The sequence below is a fragment of the Salmo salar genome, chromosome 14, assembly GCF_965601325.2.
Source record: "Salmo salar chromosome 14, fSalSal1, whole genome shotgun sequence".
NCBI lineage: Eukaryota > Metazoa > Chordata > Actinopteri > Salmoniformes > Salmonidae > Salmo > Salmo salar.
Window position 1 is genome coordinate 11,384,610 of NC_138304.1, and position 27,233 is coordinate 11,411,842.

Below are 27,233 nucleotides of genomic sequence, written 5' to 3' on the forward strand. Positions count from 1 at the left end.
CGTTGTTTTCAATGTAATCTTCTCACATTCGTGTACACTGTTTCATGGTTGTTGCCATTGTTCTAGAGAGCTGATTACACCTGCACTCAGTGCTCACTGGAGCAGTGCAAGCAGCGATGACGTCATCCAGAAACATGACAGATAGTGGATTAATATAAAACATATCTTTGGCTGTGAGTGCAAAAACTATTTTAGCAGCCTTTAAGACACGTGAATAATTGAATGGATATTTTGTGTACAAAGGTGATGTATTATTGCCAATTTTCAAATTTGACTTATCTATGAGGCCGTCTATAGACGGGTTGGTTGTTTAGCAACAAAACCAATGCGTGCACAACTATGGGGCAAAACAGACGTGGTTGGCTTAGATTGTTGACATGTAAACTGTATTTCATCTCCAATGTTTATTGAAAACATAAATACATTTGCACAATGAGCACTTGTTGTCTCAAATACATTGTTACAGTTGTAGGTTAGCTAGCTAGCTAATTGTATCCATATTAGCATTGACATGAAATCAGTCAAAACACCTCAAAACAAGACATGGTATCAAGAACAATATGAAACTAGCTGAAATGAGTCATTACGATTCCTCACATGGCAGTTTCTTGTCATTGTTGGTAGCCATCTGGCCATCCAGAATCATAACAACTCACAGACTTCTGCTCCATTGCAGCGTGTGCATCGTTTTCGTGATGTTGTCAGCTAACCCATCTATGGGAATTGTGTTTTTGGGCTCAACTTCAGCTAAACTGCAATAACTCTAGGCCTGTAGGTGCATTGGAAAGCAGCTTCGAGACAGGAACCCTGAGCAGGCCTGACTGACTCGCCTTTAGCTTCAGACACACAGAGTGCCACAATCAGAGGCTGAATGTTTTTGTCTAAGTGCAGGATAACCAACCACAGCTCTAAGGGTTAGTTAGTTCCTGTTGTAGGAAATGTTACTAAACTCAGCAACAACAAAAAATGTCCTCTCAGTGTCAACTGCGTTTATTTTCAGCAAACTTAACGTGTGTAACGGCCGTCGTAGGAAGTGGACCAAGGCGCAGCGGGTTGAGTGCTCATTATAACTTTATTTAGACCACTTATCAAACAAAACAAGAAAACGAACAGACGACAAACAGTAATGCATGCTACACACAGCTATGCACAAACAACCTCCCACAATTCCCCAAAACAAACACACCCCTATATATAGGACCTTCAATCAGAGGTAACGATAAACAGCTGCCTCCAATTGAAGGCCCAATCCCAATTAAATAAACATAGAACTAAACACCCTAGATCAGACATAGAAATACACAACATAGAACCTAACCAAAAACCCCGGACTAATCTAAACAAACACCCCTCTACAAAACACATATACCAACAAACCCCAAACCACATAAAACAAACACCCCCTGCCACATCCTGACCAAACTATAATAACAAATAACCCCTTTTCTGGTCAGGACGTGACAATGTGTAAATATTTGTATGAACATAACAAGATTCAACAACTGAGACATAAACTGAACAAGTTCCACAGACACGTGACTAACAGAAATGGAATAATGTGTCACTGAACAAAGGGGGGTGTCAAAATCAAAAGTAACAGTCAGTATCTGGTGCGGCCACTAGCTGCAATAAGTACTGCAGTGCATCTACTCCTCATGGACTGCACCATATTTGCCAGTTCTTGCTGTGAGATGGTACCCTACTCCTCCACCAATGCACCTGCAAGTTCCCATACATTTCTGGGGGGGAATGGCCCTAGCCCTCACCCTGCGATCCAACAGGTCCCAGACGTGCTCAACGGGATTAAGATCCGGGCTCTTCGCTGGCCATGGCAGAACACTGACATTCCTGTCTTGCAGGAAATCACACACAGAACGAGCAGTATGGCTGGTGGCATTGTCATGCTGGAGGGTCATGTCAGGATGAGCCTGCAGGAAGGGTACCACATGAGGGAGGAGGATGTCTTCCCTGTAATGCACAGTGTTGAGATTGCCTGCAATGACAACAAGCTCAGTCCGATGATGCTGTGACACACCGCCCCAGACCATGACAGACCCACCACCTCCGAATCGATCCCGCTACAGAGTACAGGCCTCGGTGTATCACTCATTCCTTCGACAATAAACGCGAATCTGACCATCACCCCTGGTGAGACAAAACCGCGACTCGTCAGTGAAGAGCACTTTTTGCCAGTCCTGTCTGGTCCAGCGACGGTGGGTTTGTGCCCATAGGCGACGTTGTTGCCGATGATGTCTGGTGAGGACCTGCCTTACAACAGGCCTTCAAGCCCTCAGTCCAGCCTCTCTCAGCCTATTGCGGACAGTCTGAGCACTGATGGAGGGATTGTGCGTTCCTGGTGTAACTCGGGCAGTTGTTGTTGCCATCCTGTACCTGTCCCGCAGGTGTGATGTTCAGATGTACCGATCCTGTGCAGGTGTTGTTACACGTGCTCTGCCACTGCAAGGACGATCAGCTGTCCATCCTGTCTTAGGCGTCTCACAGTACGGACATTGCAATTTATTGCCCTTACGAATTATATTTGAAAGACAAGGTCTTTTGCTGAGTTTATATTTTGCATAGCAATTGGCAAGCCTGCTCTAGCCATTCACTAGTCGGTACCAAAACATGTAACGCAAACAGACATTGTAACAAGCTATGGGCCATGACCTCCTTTATAGACAAAACATGTATACAGAAACAGCCCATAATATAGACCATTAGAGCCAAGGAGAGTACCAAGATAGATACAGATAGATCTACCAAAACAAAGACAACACCAACATAAAGTGTCTTAATAGGGCGTTGGGCCACCACGAGCTGCCAGATCAGCTGCAATCCGAATTGGCATAGATTCTAAAAGTTTCTGGAACTCTATTGGTGGGATGCGACACCATTCTTCCATGAGAAATTCCATTATAGGGTGCGTTGTTGATGGTGGCGGAAAACACCTTCTCAGGCGCCACTCCAAAATCTACCATAAATATTCAAAACACACACACACTTTAAAACCCCTATGCTCCTTTGAGACCCCTCTTTAAAAGTCACTGTGCAATGGAGTAGTCCCTTCAAAGTCACTGAGCCATCTTCTAGCCATGGTAGCTAAAAAATAAAATTACATTTCCCTAAGCATGATGGGATGTCAATTGCTTAATTAACTCAGGAACCACACCTGTGCGGAAGCACCTGCTTTCAATATACTTTGTATCCCTCATTTACTAAAGTGTTTCCTTTATTTTGGCAGTTACCTGTAAATTGCTTGGTAAACTCTGATCTACATTAGCTACCTTATTTTCCTCTTTCGGGGTCATTCGTCTGTCCCCATATGTAAACGTGTCAAGACAAAGGCCAAGGATTAATCCACTGACTACATTCTGAATAAATGGTATGGGGATGTACATATCATATAAATGATAAGGCCTCAACAGCTTTGGCACATCCTATGTCAACTAAAGCTCCTATGAACAGAAAGAGCACAGACTATAAGAGAAATAAAAACATGGCTTTTTTTGACAAACAGAAAGGGTATGGGGGTTGATCCAGTTGAGACCAAGCTACAGTAACCTCAACACGGCAGAACTCCAGTCGAGTATCTTATCGGACCTGGAGAGCTACAGATGAGTCTAAACTGTCCACTCAAAAAATAGTAAAACCAGAGCATTACTGTAGGTGAGTATGATGTTACACAGTCTGTCTGGATATATTTATCTGGATAAAACAGTGCAGAGGGGAGAGAACAGAAAGATGCATAGAAGCAGAACTCAAACTCAGGGCCTGTACCTCAATCACTCAGAACAAAGGGAATGTTTTGAGAGAACCAAATTATTTACCAGACAAAAGACATAAAATCCATAATATAAATAATTCAAAGCCTGGATAAATACTAAGGGATTTTGATTGTTAATCCCAACCCATCCTCTGCTTTTTAGAGAACGGGAATTTTTGTGAACATGATATGGTTTTGTTTTTCAAAAGGTCGTTTTTTGCTCAACAGTTTGATGAACAGTAGCACAGCAGCCTTCCCTGTAGCTCAGTTGGTAGAGCATGGTGTTTACAACGCCAGGGTTGTGGGTTTGATTCCCATGGGGGGCCAGTACACAAAAAAAAAAAAATGCATGAAATGAAATGTATGCATTCACTACTGTAAGTCGCTCTGGATAAGAGCATCTGCTAAATGACTAAAAATGTAAATGTAACATGCAGTATTGCTCTGTGTGAGTGGGCAGGAAAGTAGGTACCATCATGAGCAATGTGAGACACAGCTGGGCTTTATCATCCCCCACTAAGGTCAAAGTTCACAGTCAAAACCCAGGGTCATATTCATTAGGGCACACTGTAGAAAAAAGTTTCAAAAAAATTGTGCAAAGGAAAACATTAAGGTAGTCCATTCCTGTTTAAGTTAGTTTTTCTTCCATTTGTTGCCTAATGAAAATGACCAAGGACTAAAAGACAGTAGGGTATTTTTCCACCACCTAGAGTAGCTCAATGAGCTAAGTCTTTTACAGTTTATAGTCTTGCTGGTCTCTGGTCTTCTCTGGACTAGTTCTGTCCTGGTAATTCCTTGGGTTGATGTAGGACACCGAGAGTGGGGGTGCGCTGGTGTTTGGCGCGGCCTCAAGGGAGCTGAGCTCTGGGGCGTATGGCCGCAGGCCCAGTTGCTTGTTGTCCTTGAGTTTGCGGACCACCACGCGGCAGAAGTCCTCGCTGTGACGGTGGCAGGTGTCAAGGAGCTGGCGGACCTTGGCAGTGCGCGTGGCCCGGTTCACCACCAGCTCGTAGTCCTCGCGCATCAGGAGAGAGCACGCCAGCAGGGCATCCAGGCTCTGGTTCAGGCAGGCCTCCGTCATCTTGGAGACAATCTCCTCGCGCCGTGCCGCGATCCAGCATGCCATGGGGTTCGATGGCAGGGTGAAACCTGGGGAAAGTGGGGGCAAAGTTGTGTTGGATTTGACATTTTGAGCATTGAGATATTAAATAAATGATAGGAAAGAAGAATAGAATCAGATGTGAAAGAGACTGGGCCTCTGTAGAAAGACATAGCTGTGGAATGGGTTGGAATGGGTTGGGAGAAGGGAGTAGAGCAACAGTTGAGATAGGGGAGACAGATGGACATCTGTGGACTAGGGGAAGGAATGGTTGAGGTCAGGAGGTGAGGTCAGTTCCCCTTAAGGGAGTAATCAGGGTTGAGTATCTGGTTACCTTCTTCCTGTTGAGCATAAGATGTAAGGATTGGAGAGAAGGGGAAGTGTCTTAAGTGGGATATAAATATCTGGATGGGACAAATGTTGGGTTGTCTGATTACAGCTGTACAGAAACTTTGGGAAGAATTAAACTTGGTTAAAGCTTCTCTAGTGTCTGTGGGTTATTTACTCTGAAAAATAAGAACCTAACAGTAGGTATTAGATGAGAGGTAATATACAGTGCCTAAAGAAAGTATTCACACCAAGACTTTTTTGACAATTTAGATATGGCACAGATCTACACACAATACCCCATAATATCAAATTGGAATTTCGTTTTACATTTTTACAAATTAATAAAAAATGAAATGCTTAAATTTCTTGAGTCAATAAGTATTCAATCCCTTTGTTATGGCATGCATAAATACATTCTGGAGGAAACATGAGCTTTTTTTAATTTAACCTTTATTTCACTAGGCAAGTCAGTTAAGAACAAATTCTTATTTTACAATGACAGCCTAACCCGGCCAAACCCTCGCCTAACCCGGAAAACGTTGGGCCAATTGTGCGACGCCCTATGGGACTCCCGAACACGGCCGGTTGGGATACAGCCCGGGATCTAATCAAGGATCGAACCAGGGTCTGTATTGACACCTCTAGCACTGAGATGCAGTGCCTTAGACAGCTGTGCCACTCAGAACTAATCACATAATAAGTTGCATGGACTCACTCGTGTTCAGTAATAGTTATTAACATGACTTGAATGATTACCCAATCTCTGTACCTCACACACAATTATCTATAAGGTCCCTCAGTTAAGTAGTGAATTTCAAGCACAGATTCAACCACAAAGACCAGTTAAGTTTTCCAATGCCTCTCAAAGTAGGGCACCTATTGGTAGATGGGTAAAAAAAATAACAAAGCAGACACTGAATATCCATTTGAGCATGGTTAAGTTATTAATTACACTTTGGATGGTGTATCAATACACCGAGTCACTACAAACATTCAGGCGTCCTTCCTAACTGAGTTGCCAGAGAGGAAGGACATCGCTCAGTGATTTCACCATGAAGCCAATGGTGATTTGAAGACAGTTATAGTTTAATGGCTGTGATAGGAGAAAATGGATCAGCAACATTGTAGTTACTTCACAATTCTAGCCTAATTGACAGAGTGAAAAGGAAGCCTGTACAGAATACAAATATTCCAAAACATGCATCCTGTTTGCAACAAGACACTAATGTAATACTGCAAAAAATTTGGAAAAGCAATTTTATTTTTGTCCTGAATTTAAAGTGCTATGTTTGGGACAAATCCAATACAACACATTACTGAGTACCACTCTCCATATTTTCAAGCACAGTGATGGCTGCATCATGTTATGGGTATGCTTGTAATTGTTAAGAACTGGGGATTTTTTTCAGGATAACAAAAATAAATGAAATGGAGCGAAACAGGCAAAATCCTAGAGGAAAACCTGGTTCAGTCTGGTTTTCACCAGACACTGGAAGATTAATTCACCTTTCAGCAGGACAATAACATAAAACACAAGGCCAAATCTACATTGGCGAACGCGTCTCCTTCCTGAGCGGTATGACTGCTGCGTGGTCCAATGGTGTTTATACTTGCGTACTATTGTTTGTACAGATGAACGTGGTACCTTCAGGCATTTGGAAATTGCTCCCAAATATGAACCAAACATGTGGTGGTCTTGGCTGATTTCTTTTGATTTTCTTGTGATGTCAAGCAAAGAGGCACTGAAAAAGAAAGGAGGACCAAGGCACTCTTCATATAATTGAGTACAAAGAAATAATACAATGTTCTCTTTTTAACAGCTTTTCACATTAACCCTAATTTGAAGAGGGAGTGGTTAAAATTGATTGGACACACCTAGTAAGCAATAGTATAGACACTTTAAAGTGAAATACTGTAGCTATGTTATCATAAAAATTTAACTCCAAGCTAGAAGTATCAGAACACTTACAAAGGTAGTTCTAACCTAAAATATGTCTGGGAGAAGTGTCAAGAATAAGAAAGCAATATATTCCATAGTACACTAGAACACAGCAAAACATGCACAACAATAGTCTAAACATAGCTGAGGGCAATTGAGCAAAATGTCCACTAGATGACAGCAAATGTACCCATCACAACCCTACAAGAAGGGTGAGAAATCCATATCTTCATTTAAACCCGGGTATTTAGTGGCCTGTAGTTTGTAAATCCAAAAACTTTCCCTTTGGTTTAACTGTTTAAGACGGTCCCCTTTTCTAATAGAGGCCGGGATATGATCAATACCCATAGCTTGTAGGGAGGCAGGGTTGCCATGGTGTAAGGACTTATAGTGCCTTGCCATGGGGTAGTCTTCATTGCCTACCCGTATGGCGTACTTGTGTTCCGCTAGGCGATCTTGAAGGCGTCTCTTTGTCCGTCCAATGTAGAACACCTTGTACTGTGGACATTCCAATCTTTAGATGACATGAGTGGCTTTGCAGTTAATGAAATGCTTGACGTAATACTCCATTTTGGAAGCTGTATCAACAAAATACTTTTTCTGTGCAATATTTCTGCAATGGTTGCACTGGTTACATTTAAAAGAGCCCTTGGACTAATTTGTCCTTTAGGGTAGGACATCTCTTAAAGCTTATGACTGGTGGCTCAGGAAAGACTTGGCGTAGTAGCGTATCACTTTGGATGATTCCCCAATTATTTTTAATGATTCTTTTAATGTTCTCTGCTTCAGTGCTGTATTTTGTAACAAAATACACTCTCTCTGATGCATCACGAGGCACTCCCCTTCGCAACAAGTTCTCTCTGTCAAGTAATCCAGCCCTTATACCTGCATCTTTCAGGACCTGGACGCTGTAGCCCCGATTCAAGAAACAATTCTCCAATTCAGCAGATTTGACACTATAGTCTGTTTCCTGATCGCAAATTCTGCGGACTCTTTGGAATTGGCCATATGGAAAAAGTATTTTGTTGATACAGCTTCCAAAATGGAGTATTACGTCAAGCATTTCATTAACTGCAAAGCCACTCATGTCATCTAAAGATTGGAATGTCCACAGTGCAAGGTGTTCTACATTGGACGGACAAAGAGACGCCTTCAAGATCGCCTAGCGGAACACAAGTACGCCATACGGGTAGGCAATGAAGACTACCCCATGGCAAGGCACTACAAGTCCTTACACCATGGCAACCCTGCCTCCCTACAAGCTATGGGTATTGATCATATCCCGGCCTCTATTAGAAAAGGGGACCGTCTTAAACAGTTAAACCAAAGGGAAAGTTTTTGGATTTACAAACTACAGGCCACTAAATACCCAGGTTTAAATGAAGATATGGATTTCTCACCCTTCTTGTAGGGTTGTGATGGGTACATTTGCTGTCATCTAGTGGACATTTTGCTCAATTGCCCTCAGCTATGTTTAGACTCTTGTTGTGCATGTTTTGCTGTGTTCTAGTGTACTATGGAATATATTGCTTTCTTATTCTTGACACTTCTCCCAGACATATTTTAGGTTAGAACTACCTTTCTTAGTGTTCTGATACTTCTAGCTTGGAGTTAAATTTTTATGATAACATAGCTACAGTATTTCACTTTAAAGTGTCTATACTATTGCTTACCAGGTGTGTCCAATCAATTTTAACCACTCCCTCTTCAAATTAGGGTTAATGTGAAAAGCTGTTAAAAAGAGAACATTGTATTATTTCTTTGTACTCCCTGACGAAGGCCATGCAGCTGAAACGCGTCGGATTTTTATAAACATTGTTTCTATTGAACATGCCATACTAATAAAGGCATTTTAATCAATTATATGAAGAGTGCCTTGGTCCTCCTTTCTTTTTGATGACCAACTCACCCCTTTTACCAAAGAGCACCTTCTGTCTACCAACATTTACTATTGTGTACCTTAGTAGCGCTTCCCTTCCTCCTCTTTCTACAAAGAGGCACCGAGTTTGAAGGTAGGCCTTGAAATACATCCACAGGTACACCTCCAATTGACTAAAATGATGTCAATTAGCCTATTAGAAGCTTATAAAGCCATGACATCATTTTCTGGAATTTTCCAAGCTGTTTAAAAGGCACAGTCAACTTAGTGTATGTAAACCTCTGACCCACTGGAATTTTGGTACAGTGAATTATAAGTGAAATAATCTGTCTGTAAACAATTGTTAGAAAAATGACTTGTGTCATGCACAAAGTAGATGTCCTAACCGACTTGCCAAAACTATAGTTTGTTAACAAGAAATTTGTGGAGTGGTTGAAAAACGAGTTTTAATGACTCCAACCTAAGTGTATGTAAACTTCCGACTTCAACTGTACAGTCGTGGCCAAAAGTTTTGAGAATGACACAAATACTAATTTTCACAAAGTCTGCTACCTCAGTGTCTTTAGATATTTTTGGCAGATGTTCCTATGGAATACTGAAGTATAATTACAAGCATTTCATAAGTGTCAAAGGCTTTATTGACAATTACATGAAGTTGATGCAAAGAGTCAATATTTGCAGTGTTGACCCTTCTTTTTCAAGACCTCTGCGATCTGCCCTGGCATGCTGTCAATTAACTTCTGGGCCACATCCTGACTGATGACAGCCCATTCTTGTATAACCAATGCTTGGAGTTTGTCAGAATTATTTATTTTTTTGTTTGTCCACCCGCCTCTTGAGGATTGACCACCAGTTCTCAATGGGATTAAGGTCTGGGGAGTTTCCTGGCCATGGACCCAAAACATTGACGTTTTGTTCCCCGAGCCACTTAGTTATCACTTTTTCCTTATGGCAAGGTGCTCCGTCATGCTGGGAAAGGCATTGTTTGCCACCAAACTAAGACAGCGCTACAGGGAGACAGGATGGACAGCTGATCATCCTCGCAGTGGCAGACCACGTGTAACAACACCTGCACAGGATCGGTACATCCGAACGTCACACCTGCGGGACAGGTAAAGGAGGGCAACAACAACTGCCCGAGTTACACCAGGAACGCCCAAAACCCTCCAGCAGTGCTCAGACTGTCCGCAATAGGCCTGTTGTAAGGCAGGTCCTCACCAGACATCACCGGCAACAACATCGCCTATGGGCACAAACCCACAGTCGCTGGACCAGACAGGACTGGCAAAAAGAGCTCTTCACTGACGAGTCACGGTTTTGGCTCACCAGGGGTGATGGTCGGATTTGCGTTTATCGTCAAAAGAATGAGCGTTACACCGAGGCCTGTACTCTGGAGCAGGATCGATTTGGAGGTGGAGGGTCCGTCATGGTCTGGGGCGGTGTGTCACAACATCATCGGACTGTGCTTGTTGTCATTACAGGCAATCTCAACACTGTGCATTACAGGGAAGACATCCTCCTCCCTCATGTGGTAGCCTTCCTGCAGGCTCATCCTGACATGACTCTTCAGCATGACAATACCACCAGCCATACTGCTCGTTCTGTGTGTGATTTCCTGCAAGACAGGAATGTCAGTGTTCTGCCATTGCCAGCAAAGAGCCCGGATCTCAATCCCATTGAGCATGTCTGGGACCTGTTGGATCGGAGGGTGAGGGCTAGGGCCATTCCCACCAGAAATGTATGGAAACTTGCAGGTGCCTTGGTGGAGGAGTGGGGTAACATCTCACAGCAAGAACTGACAAATCTGGTGCAGTCCATGAGGAGATGCACTGCAGTACTTATTGCAGCTGGTGGCCACACCAGATACTGACTGTTACTTTTGATTTTGACACCCCCCTTTGTTCAGGGACACATTATTCCATTTCGGTTAGTCACATGTCTGTGGAACTTGTTCGGTTTATGTCTCAGTTGTTGAATCTTGTTATGTTCATACAAATATTTACACATGTTAAGTTTGTTGAAAATAAACTCAGTTGACAGTGAGAGGACGTTTCTTTTTTTGATGAGTTTACATACATACTGAACAAAAATATAAACGCAACATGCAACAATTTCTAAGATTTTACTGAGTTACACTTCATAGAAGGAAATCAGTCAATTGAAATAAATGCATTAGGCCCTATTCTATGGATTTTACCTGACTGTGAAGGGGTGCAGCCATGGGTGGGCCTGGCTCCCCAGTGGGTGGGCCTATGCCCTCCCCGCCAATCAGAATTAGATTCTCCACAAAAGGCTTTTATTACAGACAGAAATACTCCTCAGCAACCACCCATCCCCCTCAGATGATCCCACAGGTGAAGAAGCTGGATGTGGAGGTCCTGGGCTGGCGTGGTTACATGTGGTCTGTGGTTGTGAGACCGGTAGGAAGTACTGCCAAATTCTCTAAAATGACGTTGGAGGTAGAAAGTTCTATTCTCTGGAAACAGCTCTGGTGGACATTCCTGCAGTTATGCCAATTCCTGCATGCCAATTGCACGCTCCCTCAAAACTTGAGACATCTGTGGCATTGTGTTGTGTGACGAAACTACACAAATTAAAGTGACATTTTATTGTCCTCAGCACAAGGTGCACCTGTGTAACGATCATGCGATTTAATCAGCTTCTTGATATGTCACATCTGTCAAGTGGACGGATTATCTTGGCAAAGGAGAAATGCTCACTAATAGGGATATAAACCAATTTGTGCACAACATTTGAAAGAAATAAGCTTTTTGTGTGTATTTTGTGCGTAGATTTTTTATTTTAGCTCATGAAACATGGGACCAACACTTTACATGTTGCGTTTATATTTTTGTTCAGTGTATTTCTTAATTCCAGTCTTCTACTTTTAGATTTGTGTGTATTGTTCTGAATTGAATTTGGGGCGGCAGCGTAGCCTAGTGGTTAGAGCGTTCGAATCCCCGAGCTGACAAGGTACAAATCTGTCGTTCTGCCCCTGAACAAGGCAGTTAACCCACTGTTCCTAGGCCGTCATTGAAAATAAGATTTTGTTTTTAACTGACTTGCGAGTTAAATAAAGGTCAAAATAAAAAACATTTTAGATATTACTGTACTGTTGGAGCTAGAAACACAAGCATTTTCCTACACCTGCAATAACATCAACTAAATGTGTATACAAAAAAAAAATATATTTGTTTAAGATTTTCTACAAAGTATTGACTCAGGGGTGTGAATACTTATGTAAGTGAGATCTCAGTATTTTAGATTCAATAAATTTGCAAAAATGTTGAAAAACATTTTTCACGTTGTCATTATGGGGTATTGTGGATTAAATCTATTTAATACACTTTGAACTCAGGCTGTAACACAACAAAATGGTGAATAACTCAAGGGATATGAATACTTTCTGAAGGCACTGTGGGTAGAGTGAGACTAGGAGGGTGTAATGTTAGTCATGTTGTGGTTTGGTTGTGAACTTCTATTACCTGGCTGTGGTTGGTATGGCTGTGGCTTCAGGGTGAGGTTGTCCAGGTGCGTCACACACTCTGTCTCTGGCAGGCCCGGTTTGAGGGGAATATTGAGGTTATCCAGGGGCCTGGCACTCTGGGGGTAGTCGTTGAGGTTGTTGTCCTCTAGGGTCTGCTTTCTGACGGGCTCCAGGTTGTGGGACATGAACGACGTGGGGGATACTTCTAGGAGGGATGAGAAGGAGGGGTTGTGGGAAGGGGAGACGAGGAGAGATGGGTGTCAATCAGAGGCGGCTCCTCCAGGGAAGAAGAGGAGGATATTTCTCCTCATTCATTTGAGGAAAGATTTATCTTTTCAAAGTCTTTTCAAAAGAGAAGAGTATACAACGCAGCAACAGACTAGTACTCAGGAAACTCTTCAGCAGTCATTTGCAGCTGTCAATCACAGTACATGAAAGGAGGTAGGCTTACCTTTAAAAGGTGGAGCATTGGTGCTAGTGAGGGAGCTCGGTCGGGAGATGTCCGTGTCCTGGGAGGAGCAAGACCCAGAGCCGGAGGTGGAGCTTCCCTATGGCAGTGAGAGAAGGACGGTATGAAAATCTGGATACCGCTCCAATCTACTACACCTTCCTAATATTGAGTTGTTCCCCCTTTTGCTCTCAGAACAGCCTCAATTTGTTCTGGCATTGACTCTACAAGGTGTTGAAAGCGTTCCATAGGGATGCTGGCCCAAGTTGACTCAAATGCTCACAATTGTGTCAAGTTGTGTGGATGTCCTTTTGATGGGGGACCATTCTTGATACACACGGACAACTGTTGAGCGTGAAAAACCCAGCAGCGTTGTAGTTCTTGACACACTCAAACCGGTGCGTCTGGCACCTACTACCATGTCCCGTTCAAAGGCACTTAAATATTTTGTCTTGCCTATTCACCCTCTGAATGGCACACATACACAATCCATTTCTCAATTGTCTTAAGGCTTAAAAGTATTATTTTATCCTGCCTCCACCCCTTCATCTACACCGATTGAAGTGGATTTAACAAGTGACATCAATAAGGAATCATAGCTTTCACCTGGATTCACCTTGTCAATCTGTTGAATTTGAGATTTGATTAAACAAATGTTATTTGGCCTTGTTTCAATGTTGATAGTGCAATGGAATGTTTGAATCAATGTCATTGTTTCAATGTCATGCCATCAACCTAAATAAAAACGTATATTGAAATAAAAGGAGAAGCCACAGTCCAACGATCCCTGCCTGAACAGTGACTCCTACTGTTATGAGGGGTAATGCATTTCAGTTAGAATTGGTCTACCATCCAGGAGTGTACAGATGCCTACCTCTATAAAAACCTGCTTAGCGTTGGTAACAAACAAGCTGTGTATGTTTCGGTCTTAGCTATCATGTCAACACATTCAGACATTGATCAGCTTCCATATTCATTTGCATAGTCTACCTAAATAGCACTGAATAGTTGAAAGTAACAAACTTTTCTTACACAAGCTGTATGTAAATTCAGAGTGAGTTTGGGTTTATGTAGGCCACATTGACATCTGATTTGTCCAACAAAGGGCACCATCATTTTATCGAGTAGCTAGGTATACTGTCATTCATCCATGGTTGACTGGATATTTGGAAGTTTAGAAGTAGTTACCATTAGCCCTATAAATAGGATGCCAAATATATGATATTAATAATACACTTTTACCTTTTGATATTGTCTTGTATATGAAGGATGTTGGTTGATTTCACATTTTATCTACAAGTTATTAACATGTTGGATTCACATCTCCATCTCAATCAAAATAATGAAGTTGAAGAATATGAATAAATCAAATCAAACTTCATTTGAAGTGCATTTAAAGTTTGATTTAGTGCCATTTAGTACATTTTGTTACATTACAGTCTTATTCTAAAATGGATGAAATTTTTTTTTTTTTTTGCAAATGTATTAAAAATAAAAAACGGAAATATCACATTTACATAAGTATTCAGACGCTTTACTCAGTACTTTGTTGAAGCACCGTTGGCAGCGATTACAGCCTCGAGTCTTCTTGGGTATGACGCTACAAGCTTGGCACACCTGTATTTGGGGAGTTTCTCCCATTCTTCTCTGCAGATCCTCTCAAGCTCTGTCAGGTTGGATGTGGAGCGTTGCTGCACTATTTTCTACATTGTAACACATATGGAATCATGTAGTAACCAAAAAGGTGTTAAACAAATCAAAATATTTTTTATATTTGAGATTCTTTAAAGTAGCCACCCTTTGCCTTGATGACAGCCTTGCACACTCTTGGCATTCTCTCAACCAGCTTCCATCAGGTAGTCACCTGGAATGCATTTCAATTAACAGGTGTGCCTTGTTAAAAGTTAATTTGTGGAATTTCTTAACTTCTTAATGCGTTAAAGCCAATCAGTTGTGTTGTGACAAGGTAGGGGGGTATACAGAAGATCGCCCTATTTGGTAAAAGACCAAGTCCATATTATGGCAAGAAAAGCTCAAATAAGCAAAGAGAAACGACAGTCCATCATTACTTTAAGACATGAAGGTCAGTCAATTCGGAAAATTTCAAGAACTTTGAAAGTCTCTTCAAGTGCAGTCGCAAAAACCATCAAGCGCTATCTTTGTAGTGCATTGACTGCTTTCAGAATATGTTTCCCTCCTATGGCTCTCACAACTTGAATGCGCCTCGAGAGGAATATTTATCTCGCATAAAACACACAACCTCAAGCCGACTAGGTAAACTATTCTACTATGGTGTTGTCTGATGTTCTTTTAACAATGTTACATGGCAAAAATAATAGCACTGGAAAGTTATATCCTGAGTGATAAAGTAGAGGCTTATCCAGCAGCTACAGTACGCTACATACAGCTGTCTGAGTTGAGCGCTGCTGTGAAGTACATTATAAACTATTTAATTCCCTTCATCTGAACATTGGAGTTTCAGCAACAATCATGCATGTCAGTGGTATGCACACTGCATAACTGAGAAAATCTCATATTTGAGAATACATTTGTATTCTGTCTGCATTAAGCTGCGTCATCTCCAAACACACCCAGCCCCCCCCCCCCCCCCCCCCCGCCCCGCCCTCCAAGAGATTTTTATTGATCTACACCGATCTCAAAAACGACCTCTCCAGAATCTATATGACGGAAATCCATTGCAGTGACAGAACTTTATCCCCGTGAATGGTGCTGTTTTAAAAGGTCAGTGTACTCACTTGCCAGGGACTGGGGTTGTCCTTCAGAATGTTTAAAGACTTCTCCTCCCTCCCCTTCTCACCCGCCACAGGTGTGGCAGAGTAACAGCCTGCCCTCCTCATCAGCTAGAGAGACAATATGATATATGATGCCACAAACAGATGCAAATCACTGGGCGCATTTTCTTCCCACCTCTAGTGTTGAAGAATAAAGCAAAAGGAGGGGGGTGCCGGATTATTTCTACCTAAACGTCAAGTCATCCATTTGTCTCTCTGTTCCGTCATTTGTCGAGTCATCTATTTCGAGCCGTATCACGAATCACGACGCTGCAAACCCTGGTCGGGTCGGATGTCATCAGATTTGTGCAACAAAAACCTTTTCGCAATACACACATACAGCGTTACTTGAGTCATACTGAATGACTTGGAACTCTGTATGTATATTGGCAAACGTATTTGCACTGCCAAACATATCCTGCCAAATTGTTTTCCTTGTGACCTGTGTCCTGTGCAGTCTCGCACTGACTGACCTTTGACTTCTTGACTTCCAGCACGGCCTCCAGGATGTCGATTTCATCAAACCTCCTCAGCATTGGCTCCAGCTCTATCACACACACTGCACAAGACAGGGAGAGGTGCTTATGGCTTTGTAGCTTTCAGGGTCAAATGTATACTTGCAACACACACATAGATAATACATTGATGTCAATGGAATAATTGTTCGAAACATTGCGTTAGACATGTTGATCAAGGAAGGTTTCAGCTCCAAGTAACAAGGTAAGGTGACAGATCCAGAATCAGCCAGAACCTTAACTAACCCTTTGGGTTAGGAAAGCACAAAACTGATCTGAGATCTGTGTCTAGGGGCAACTTCATCCTACGTTAAGGTAATGAGTTGGAGGTCATGGCTCTTACAAATGAGTTGAGGTCAAAGGTTAGAGCTTGCAAGCTAAAATATGATTTGAACGACGCAGCAACACCGATCAGCAGCATCAGCTTGTTGGCCTGCCCAGGTTCCTAGAGGGAAGTGGACTGGGTGTGAGGGGATGGAGAGACTCGGACTACTGCCGAGGTGTGGTGGTCTTACTGCCGCCGAAGCATCACCCAGGTGGGTGCTACACTTCTTGTGGTGGACGATCCAGCCTAACTACAAAGGAAGAGCTGTGAGCGTCGAAGACGACGAGGTGCCCGATGAAGAGCTCTGGGACCTGTCTGTCAGATGTTCTCTAGCTCCCTGCCTGGCTGCACCATCAATGCTCTCTCCCCTCAAGATACTACTTTTCCGAACTGCATCTGAAGTTGTGGAAGACCATCGGCCAAGAACTCCCTTTTTTGATTTAAGCGACTTTGAGATTCTACTTGTAATGAAAAACGCTATATAAAATAAATATATTATTATTATTATGTCTCTTACTGAGAAAGCAGGGCCGTTCGTCAGGGTTGGCGGTCCAGCCGCAGGTCATGAGGTTGATGAGTGTCTCCCTGCTGGGGATGTCCCCTGGCAGACAGTCCAGGCCTATGTCGGGACGTATCCCACGCAGAACGCTGAACATGACCTGCATGGGGTTGGTCGCCTCTGTACAGAAAACATACCAATTCTCAGTCAGTGTTTTAGTTCGGAATGAAGATTTAATATCACTTGAGGCTGGAAATCCCACCAACTATATTTGGTCTTTGTTTTTCCTTTTTTCGAGCAGGTAGAGGACCAGAAACGACAACTCATGAGTTTGGTATACGTCACAGATTACAAACACTATTGAGGTCATGTGGCTAATCTATATGTATGGAAGCATATAGCTGACAAAATTCATTCTGAATGAAGCTACAGTATATGCTTCCACAAAAGTGAGGTCATTAACATCCATGATTCTTATACAGAACTAACGTTGGCAAATGCAATGCATTCTAACAGTAAAGAAAGCATCTACACAATGAATTACCTTCAAATGGTATCCTCCTGGACAGCACCTCCCACATAATGATAGCGTAACTAAAAAACAGGAACATAAAGAAAAACAGGAACATCACGAAAAACAGTCTGATTTGGCCCACAGTTAGAATAGCAGCCTCTGGGGACAAAAAAAACAAACACTTATTTCAGATGAGTTGGCATTTCCCTTAAAGGGAGGAAGTCACAAATTTAATTTCCTCAGTCTTACACCAACACATTTTCCAGTGACAAAATGACTCAGTCATAATGACAGCTGTTCATGTCCCAAAAGCCCCAGTGAATGTAAATCAGAGGTTAGGGGAAGTTGAAGGGCTAGTGTCATATCTTTTTTCTACATTTCCTTTTTGACATATTCGCTCTAACAGAGGATTCATTTAAGGGGGTGTTCATCTAGAAAGGGCAAGCTCCCTATAGTCAATTACTGAGATGAAATTGGAGCTTAGCACAAAGTACCTCACTGTTTGCTCCGTGAAGAATGTGGTCTGATTTACCATAGGCTAGTTTAGACTGCCTTGAAGTTTTACAGTAGGCTACATAATAAACGTGCCTTGAAGTTTTACCATAGGCTACATAATAAACGTGCCTTGAAGTTTTACCGTAGGCTACATAATAAATGTGCCTTCAAGTTTTACCATAGGCTAAATAATAAACGTGCCTTGCAGTACAGAGACTTCTCTTAAAAAGTTATGTCAAAAATCCCTAGCTGGCTGACACACTTCTGCTCCTCTCCCTTTAAAAACATGTGCTGAGAATGTTGTAGTTGTGTTGTAAAGTGGTGGATCACCACAAAAAGACTGCTCAACTTCCAGAGAAACATCTTTTCGATTCAAATTTCACCCACATTTCAAATTGCGTTTCACTCTCATAGGCTTTGGTTATTGTCAGTCATTATTACTGATTTTGTTTTATTTTTATTATTAAAAAAATTCATTGAGTAGATCTGGGTAGGTTTTATATTACACATGGAATCATGAAGGCACCTTTAAGACAGTGGTCTGAAGAAATGTTAATATTCTTCCTCGGTAACCCGGATGTCATATCACTTCGTACTTTAGCCTAGTGCTCAGTTTTTCATTGTCATGCCAGAGATACTCTGTAAAGCACAAAGAGATCTGTCAACATAGCTATAACTCAAACTCTGCTTCTGGTTGGCTGTTTAGCCTTCAGGCTCACCTGTAGATGTCGTGTTTGACGACTGCACAGCGGCTCTTGGAGGGTTCATACTCCTCTGGGGGCATGTAGATGATGGTGCCCCCCATCTCAGGTGGCTTGGATCCCGAGCATTTACTTATCGACAGCTGGCGCCACTTAGACAGGCCAAAGTCTGCTATCTGGACAGACATTTACATGACATTTTAGTCATTTAGCAGATGCTCCTACCCAGAGAGACTTACAGTTAGTGCATTCATCTTAAGATAGCTAGGTGAGACAACCACGTATCAGAGTCGTAGCCCTAGGTACATGTTTCCTCAATAAAGATGTTGTCAACAAAGTTAGTACTGGTAGGAAAAGACAAGTGTAAACTTATGGGAATAAGACAGATGCCTTATTTAAAGATACTCTTTGAAGAGGTAGGGTTTCAGACGTTTCCAGAAGATGGGCATAGACTCTGCTATCCTAGCATCAGATGGAAACTGGTTATACCATTGGGATGCCAGGACAGAGAAGAGAAGAGCTTGGACGGGGCTGAACGGGAGCTGCCCTCCTGTAGGGGTGGATGGGCCAAGAGACCAGAGGTGGCAGAAGAGTACTCGGGTTGGGGTGTAGACAACAATGACAACAAGCTGTTGGAGAGCTGGGTCGTGTTCAGTAGGGCACACGTAAACAAACTTTTTTGCAGTGAAAAGTGAAAATCAATGTTCTTATTGGACATGTAGTCCAAGTAGTACCTCCCCGTTTCGCTCAACGTTTTCTCCCTACAGAACACAACCCTGGACTTCCAAAAAGACACTGACAATCAGACTAACTAAATATGTAGGTCTACGTTAGGGGTCTCCAACCTTTTCTAGCATGAGATCTACTTTTAAAATGATAAAACATGTTCCGAGCTACTTATTATTTTTCGCTTTTCCCGCTCAAAATTACAATTGTTCATTGAGAAAGAATGAAATTCAATATTCTGAGCCCATGTAATGCTTAAATCACATCAGGAGACCATTTTTGAGGCCTGGAAGAATAGCTAACAAATTTTGATTTGAGTGTAATACCCCATTTAATTGCGCATTTTGCGAGAGAGGAATGTGCTGGTATAGCAATGTTTTTTCCTGCTGCATATGTCATGACAGAGTTTGCAAATAAAAGCCCACCTGATTGATACAAATAAGCATGATATAATTCTGCCAGGTAAACCTACTTTTCAGTTAACATTTAATTGAGGAGAGAAAGTCTTTCTGTCTACCCAGAAGACAATCATCATTATCGCTAACTGTCTACACAAAGTGAATAATAGACAAACACGCGCACAACACAGACTTACATGCTGACCAGACCGCTCGCATGCAGGTTGATTTTGTCCACCCACACCAGACGCGATCAGGACACGCAGGTTGAAATATTAAAACAAACTCTGAACCAACTATATTAATTTGGGGACAGGTCGAAATGCATTAAACATTTATGGCAATTTAGCTAGCTAGCTTGCTGCTGCTAGCTAATTTGTCCTGGGATATAAGCATAGAGTTCATATCTACTCCGACAATTAATCCACAGATAAAAGGGTAAAAGTTTGTTTTGTGTAAACTCTCCTCCTTCAGGCTTCTTCTTCTTTGGACTTTATATGGTGGTTGGCAACCAACTTTAAGGTGCATTACCACTACCAACTGGTATGGAGTGTGGACCTCAGTTCATCTTTAAAATCACCCACGTGGGTATATGCTCCTAAAAACCAATGAGGAGATGCTACGCAGACGGTCGTTGACACGCGAGCAGTGTGGGTGCAATGATTGAATAACATGTATGTGTAAATGCACCTGCGACCCGAGCGGTGTGGTCAGCATATTACAGGGGCAATATTGCTAGAAATGAATTGCCAGATATTGTGTTACGTTTGACTTTTAAGCCAATTGTGGCTAACTAGGGCTGCAACAATGTCAATGTGAATTTGATTTAATATTAGCCCGGGAGCGTGAGGTGTCTGATACTTGTGAGATTAATATGACAGTTACGGTGGAACATGTGAAAAATACATTCACTTTCAGAATTGTTTGGCAAGCTACTCATACCGTAGGGGGCTGCAAGCTACTGGTAGCTCGCGATCAACCTGCTAGAGACCACTGGCCTAGGGTATTTGTCAGTGACATTGGAAAGTGGAGTTTGTACACAACCTAATTAAATCTGGGCCAAGTTAAAAAGACACATTAGACAACTAGCATGAAAATAACAACAAATTAAGATCCGATTGGTTGATGCAGGATGGTTGCTTTGGATAATGGAGTGCTGATTCTTTCATATTCTAACCCTCTCTCCTGACCCCCACTGGCTTTCGCCGACTGGTTGAGCACCGGTTCAGATGTTGTTCTACCGGACTTACACAGTAATAGAGTCACTGCTATTAGCTTCACGATTTACATTTGGACCAGCGATATCTGCCCCATGAGCATGCCGAGTCGGACAGCACAGTGGGTCGTCTAGGATTTTGTACTGAGGTAAGTCGTATTGCACGCTCATGAATGTGCTGGTTGTCATACCGCTGCTGCCATTTCAATGGCATTTGAGAACATGTTTGAAACATGATCACACTAGCTAGCTCCATTCGAACAACTGACTCGAGAAATAAGCTCATCAACTGCGCCTGCAGCAGACGTGATACCCTCTGTCATGGCATTGAAACGCCTGCTCAACAAAACTGCAGACAGGCTGTGAACAAGCGATTCGGTCGCACTCTCTTTACTGTGTCGCCACCATGCTCGATGCTATGTACAAGGACCACTACTTCGATGCAGACAAGAAACAGGGTTTACGTGAAATGTTACATACACAGCTGGACAAGATGGAAACGGACAAAGTGACAGTGCGCACCGAGGAAGAGAGGCCACGGACAGACAGAGCTGAAACTTCATCATGTAAAGCAGTGAAATCCTGGTTGAGAATGAAACGACTGAACAAATGAAACAGCACAGAAAGTAAGTGAAAGAAATAAGTTTTGATTATGTTTTACTGGTAAATGAGGACATACAGTTGAAGTTGGAAGTTTACATACACCTTAGCCAAATACATTTAAACTCACTTTTTCACAATTACAGACGTTTAATCCTAGTAAAAATTCCCTGTCTTAGGTCAGTTAGGATCACCACTTTATTTTAAGAATGTGAAATGTCAGAATAATAGAGAGTGTCACGTTTTGACCAGTAAAGGGGTCATTTGTTATTGTAGTTTGGTCAGGACGTGGCAGGGGGTGTTTGTTTTATGTGGTTCAGGGTGTGTGTTTATTTAGAGGGGTGTTTGGTTTGAGTATTACGGGGTTTTTGGGTTATGTTCTATGTGTCGTATTCTAGGTTCCAACTATGTTGTGTATTTCTTTGTGTTGGCCTGGTATGGCTCTCAATCAGGAACAGCTGTACATTGTTGTTGCAGATTGAGAGTCATACTTAGGTAGCCTGTTTTCACCTGTTCCTTTGTTGTATTTGTGCACTGCTATGTTTAGCCTGCAGAACTGGTAGCTGTCGTTCGTGGTTTCATTTTGTTGTTTTTGTGTGGTGTTCGTACCCGCTGCATTTTGGTACACTTCCTACGACGGCCGTTACAGAGAATGATTTATTTCAGGTTTTATTTCTTTCATCACATTCCCAATGGGTCAGAAGTTTACATACACTCAATTAGCATTTTGGACATTGCCTTTAAATTGTTTAACTTGGGTCAAATGTTTCGGCTAGCCTTCCACAAGCTTCCCACAATAAGTTGGGTGAATTTTGGCCCATTCCTCCTGACAAAGCTGGTGTAACTGAGTCACATGCTTTTTCAGTTCTGCCCACAAATTTTCTATAGGATTTGTGATGGCCACTCCAATACCTTCACTTTGTTGTCCTTAAGCCATTTTGCCACAACTTTGGAAGTATGCTTGGGGTCATTGTCCATTTGGAAGACCCATTTGCGACCAAGCTTTAACTTCCTGACGGATGTCTTGAGATGTTGCTTCAATATATGCACATCATTTTCCTACCTCATGATGCCATCTATTTTGTGAAGTTCACCAGTCCCTCCTGCAGTAAAGCACCCCCACAACATGATGCTGCCACCCCCGTGCTTCAGGGTTGGGATGGTGTTCTTCGGCTTGCTAGCCTCCCCCCTTTTCCTTCAAACATAAGTCATACTTAGGTATGACTTATGGTCATTATAGCCAAACAGTTCTATTTTTGTTTCATCAGACCAGAGGACATTTCTCCAAAAAGTATGATCTTCGTCCCCATGTGCTGTTGCAAACCGTAGGCTGGCTATTTTATGGCGGTTTTGGAGCAGTGGCTACTTCCTTGCTGAGCGGTCGATATAGGACTCGTTTTACTGTGGATATAGATACTTTTGTACCTGTTTCCTCCAGCATCTTCACATGGTCCTTTGCTGTTGTTCTGGGATTGATTTGCACTTTACGCACCAAAGTACATTCATCTCTAGGAGACAAAACGCTTCTCCTTCCTGAGCGGTATGACGGCTGCGAGGTCCCATGGTGTTTATATTTGCGTACTATTGTTTGTACAGATGAACATGGTACCTTCAAGTATTTGGAAATTGTTCCCAAGGATGAACCAGACTTGTGGAGGTCAACAATTTATTTTCTGGGGTCTTGGCTGATTTCTTTTGATTTTCCCATGATGTCACGCAAAGAGGCAATGAGTTTGAAGGTAGGCCTTGAAATACATCCACAGGTACACCTCCAATTGACTAAAATGATGTGAATTAGCCTATCAGAAGCTTCTAAAGCCATGACATTTTCTGGAATTTTCCAAGCTGTTTAAAGACAGTCAACTTAGTGTATGTAAACTTCTGACCCACTGGAATTGTGATACAGTGAATTATAAGTGAAATAATCTGTCTGTAAACAATTGTTGGAAAGATTACTTGTGTCATGCACAAAGTAGATGTCCTAACCGGCTTGCCAAAACTATAGTTTGTTAACAAGAAATTTGTGGAGTGGTTGAAAAACGAGTTTTAATGACTCCAACCTAAGTGTATGTAAACTTCTGACTTCCACTGTATGTAAATACCAACAAAATACACTTTTTGGTCAGGGGGTGTGGTGTGTGTGTGTGTGTGTGTGTGTGTGTGTGTGTGTGTGTGTGTGTGTGTGTGTGTGTGTGTGTGTGTAACCTTTATTTAACTAGGCAAGTCAGTTAAGAACAAATTCTAATTTACAATGACAGCCTACCCGGGGCCAAACCTGGACGACGCTGGGCCAATTGTGCGCTGCCCTATGGGATTCCCAATCACGGCCGGATGTGATACAGCCTGGATTCAAACCAGGGACTGTAGTGACACCTCTTGCACTGAGATGCAGTGCCTTAGACCGCTGTGTCCATGTGTGTGTGTGTGTGTGTTAACTATTTAACTGTACTAGAATGCTTAAAAGGCCACAAAAAATGTAAATAACGGTTATCAGTTTTTTTGGCAAGGAAAATATCGGATTATCGGTATCGGTGCGTCACTAATTGAAACCATGAAGACAACTCATACTAAATGTAATTTTAAAATGTAACAAATTGCCTTTGCAAACAGGGATTCAGAAGACTTTATAATGTGAGTCCAAGCTTAGTAAGACTGAGGTTGCACACACACACACACACACACACACACACACACACACACACACACACACACACACACACACACACACACACACACACACACACACACACACACACACCTTGACATGAAACTCTCCATCCAGCAGAATGTTCTGTGTCTTGAGGTCGTGGTGCATGAGGGGTGGGGTCATGTTGTGTAGGAAGTTCACCCCCAGAGCTATCTCGTACAGGACACGCAGCCTCAACGACCAGGCCAGCAGGGGGTAAAGGTTATTCTACAGAGTGTGGGAGGAGAGAAGGGGAAAGAATACATTTGAAAAAAAGTCTACACAGAAGGTAGAGTGGAAATAGTAGGGAGAGGAAGAGAAAGTGAAGCAGAATGTATTGGTTCGAAAATTCGTCATTGGCTTTGATTCTACAGTGAAGAGGCGACTCCGGGATGCTGGCCTTCTAGGCAGAATTGCAAAGAAAAAGCCATATCTCAGACTGGCCAATAAAAATAAAAGATAAGATGGGCAAAAGAACACAGACACTAGACAGAAGAACTCTGCCTCGAAGGCCAGCATCCCGGAGTGGCCTCTTCATTGTTGACCTTGAGACTGGTGTTTTGCGGGTACTATTTAATGAAGCTGCCAGTTGAGGATTTGTGAGGTATCTGTTTCACAAACTAGACACTCTAATGTACTTGTCCTCTTGCTCAGTTGTGCACCGGGGCCTCCCACTGTTCTGTGTAGGGAGTAGTACACAGCGTTGTACGAGATCTTCAGTTTCTTGGCAATTTCTTGCATGGAATAGCCTTCATTTCTCAGAACAAGAATAGACTGATGAGTTTCAGAAGAAAGTTAATTGTTTCTGGCCATTTTGAGCCTGTAATCAAACCCACAAATGCTGATGCTCCAGATACTCAACTGGTCTAAAGAAGGCCAGTTTTATTGCTTCTTTAAAATCAGCACAACAGTTTTCAGCTGTGCTAACATAATTGCGTGACCGTGATGGTATGAGGGACAGCTTGGGAATTTAGCCAGGACACCGGGGTTAACACCCCTACTCTTACGATAAGTACCATGGGATCTTTAGTGACCACAGAGAGTCAGGGCACCTGTTTAACATCCCATCCAAAAGACCTAAGGAAAGAGTGCCTCCTACTGGCCCTCCAACACCACTTCCAGCAGCATCTGGTCTCCCATCTAGGGACCAACCAGGACCAACCCTGCTTAGCTTCAGAAGCAAGCCAGCAGTGGGATGCAGGGTGGTATGCTGCTGGCTGCTTCAGTGGCTGCTTCTTCATTGAAAATGATAGTGTGGAACTCAGACTATAACTGTTTGAAACAGTTGGAGAAATAATTCCGCCCCATAGACTGATATGGCAAGAGACTCAGTCCCAACTCCCTTGTTTATACATGTACACTGTTCTTACTAAGTGTATGTAGGCCTACATCGTGAAGCAGCTGATCCAGAGAGCCATTGCTCATGTACTCGGTGACGATGCAGAAGAACTCAGGCTCATTGCACACGCCAAAGATCTGGATGATGTAGTTGAATCTGGCCTTGTGGAGCACTTCCGCCTCTTTCAGCAGGCAATTCCTCTCCCTGCAAACACAGTCAGATAAGCTTTTGGCATTACTGTCATGGTGTCATGATGGCACAAGGATTAATTTTCCTATTGCTTTCTCATGTGTATAGAGAAAGTACTTTCGAGTGATATAAAAACTATTTATTTCAGTCTCCCATTCATAGGGGCATGCATGAGAAGAAATCAAGGTTACTACCACTCTGTTGCTGTTACTGATTGTTGACAGCGTCATTGTCTGTCCAAAATGTAAACAGCAGCAGCATTCTGTACGGCAATCACAGGGGCCTCTGGATACATTAATCAACATCTAATTTGAGTAGGCAATGACTGATTCTAGCCAGATAAAACCTAATGGCATAGTCCTACTTCATCTGGTAGAATGATTTGAACAAAAATACCTTTCGCCAACAGGAGAATCCAATTTCAGGCACTTGATGGCAACGGTGGTCCGCCAATCGGAATGCTGTGCCTTGAACACGCTTCCGAACCCACCTTTGCTCAGGTAATGCAAGTCCGTCAGCTTTTGATAGGGGATCACGGGTAGAGTGCTCGTGAGACTACAAAGGTTCACACAGCCCATGTGGTGCTGCTCCATAATTATTGTAAGACTAGAAAAAAGGAACTCTTTAAAAGGCTTGTCCTTTGCCTAAAAGAGAAAGGGGAATTGGGGGTTCCTGTTCCCGACGAAACGAAAAAAGAAAAACATGGTGGAGTGACAGAGCAAAGCATCGATTAATAAATTCTCCATTCAGAGTAGGTACAATAGCCATCCCACTTTATTACGTTTGACTCGCAGGCTCGCACTGCCAGTGTCCATGAATGTAGACGTCGAAAAATGTGTGGCTTGAATAGTTGATAGAAAATGTACAGGCTGTCCACCTCTGTCAATGTGTCAATCTCTCTAGCGAGTAACGTTAAGGTCCAACAACCTCACCACACCAACAACAAACAAAAAACGGCGACTAATGCTGAGTTCATGAGCTAGTCGAAACTAGGAAACTCTGACATTTCCGACATGCTAACTGGTTGTAGTTATACACGCGCAGGCGTTCAACGAATCAACAAGTCGGGACATTTCCGAGTTTCCTTGTTCCGACTAGCATCTAAACGCGGCATGAATCATGCTTGCTTGCGAGCTAGATAACGACGCGGTCACAGCCAACGATGTACGGTATACACACACATTGCTGATGCTATGCATTATATATATATATATATATATATATATATATATATATATATATATATATATATATATATGCATTGCTGATGCTATGCATTGGCCATTGAGAGCC

The 27,233-nt window shown here is 42.5% G+C and overlaps 1 protein-coding gene and 1 non-coding gene across 2 annotated transcripts; one reads left to right on the plus strand and one right to left on the minus strand.

The window, feature by feature from the left end:
• Positions 1–1,053: 1,053 nt before the first annotated feature.
• LOC106568754 (receptor-interacting serine/threonine-protein kinase 2) lies at positions 1,054–26,954 on the minus strand. The gene is made up of 10 exons (XM_014139383.3): positions 26,337–26,954; positions 25,802–25,955; positions 24,485–24,640; positions 18,805–18,962; positions 17,621–17,670; positions 17,095–17,256; positions 16,211–16,296; positions 12,949–13,045; positions 12,496–12,702; positions 1,054–4,912 (listed from the first exon to the last, which is right to left on the minus strand). Exons 1-10 carry the CDS (start codon positions 26,531–26,533, stop codon positions 4,497–4,499), a joined length of 1,683 nt encoding a protein of 560 aa, XP_013994858.1. The 5' UTR covers positions 26,534–26,954; the 3' UTR covers positions 1,054–4,496.
• trnav-uac (transfer RNA valine (anticodon UAC)) lies at positions 4,014–4,089 on the plus strand. Its single transcript has one exon. It is a non-coding gene; the product is annotated as a tRNA-Val (tRNA).
• Positions 26,955–27,233: the final 279 nt, after the last annotated feature.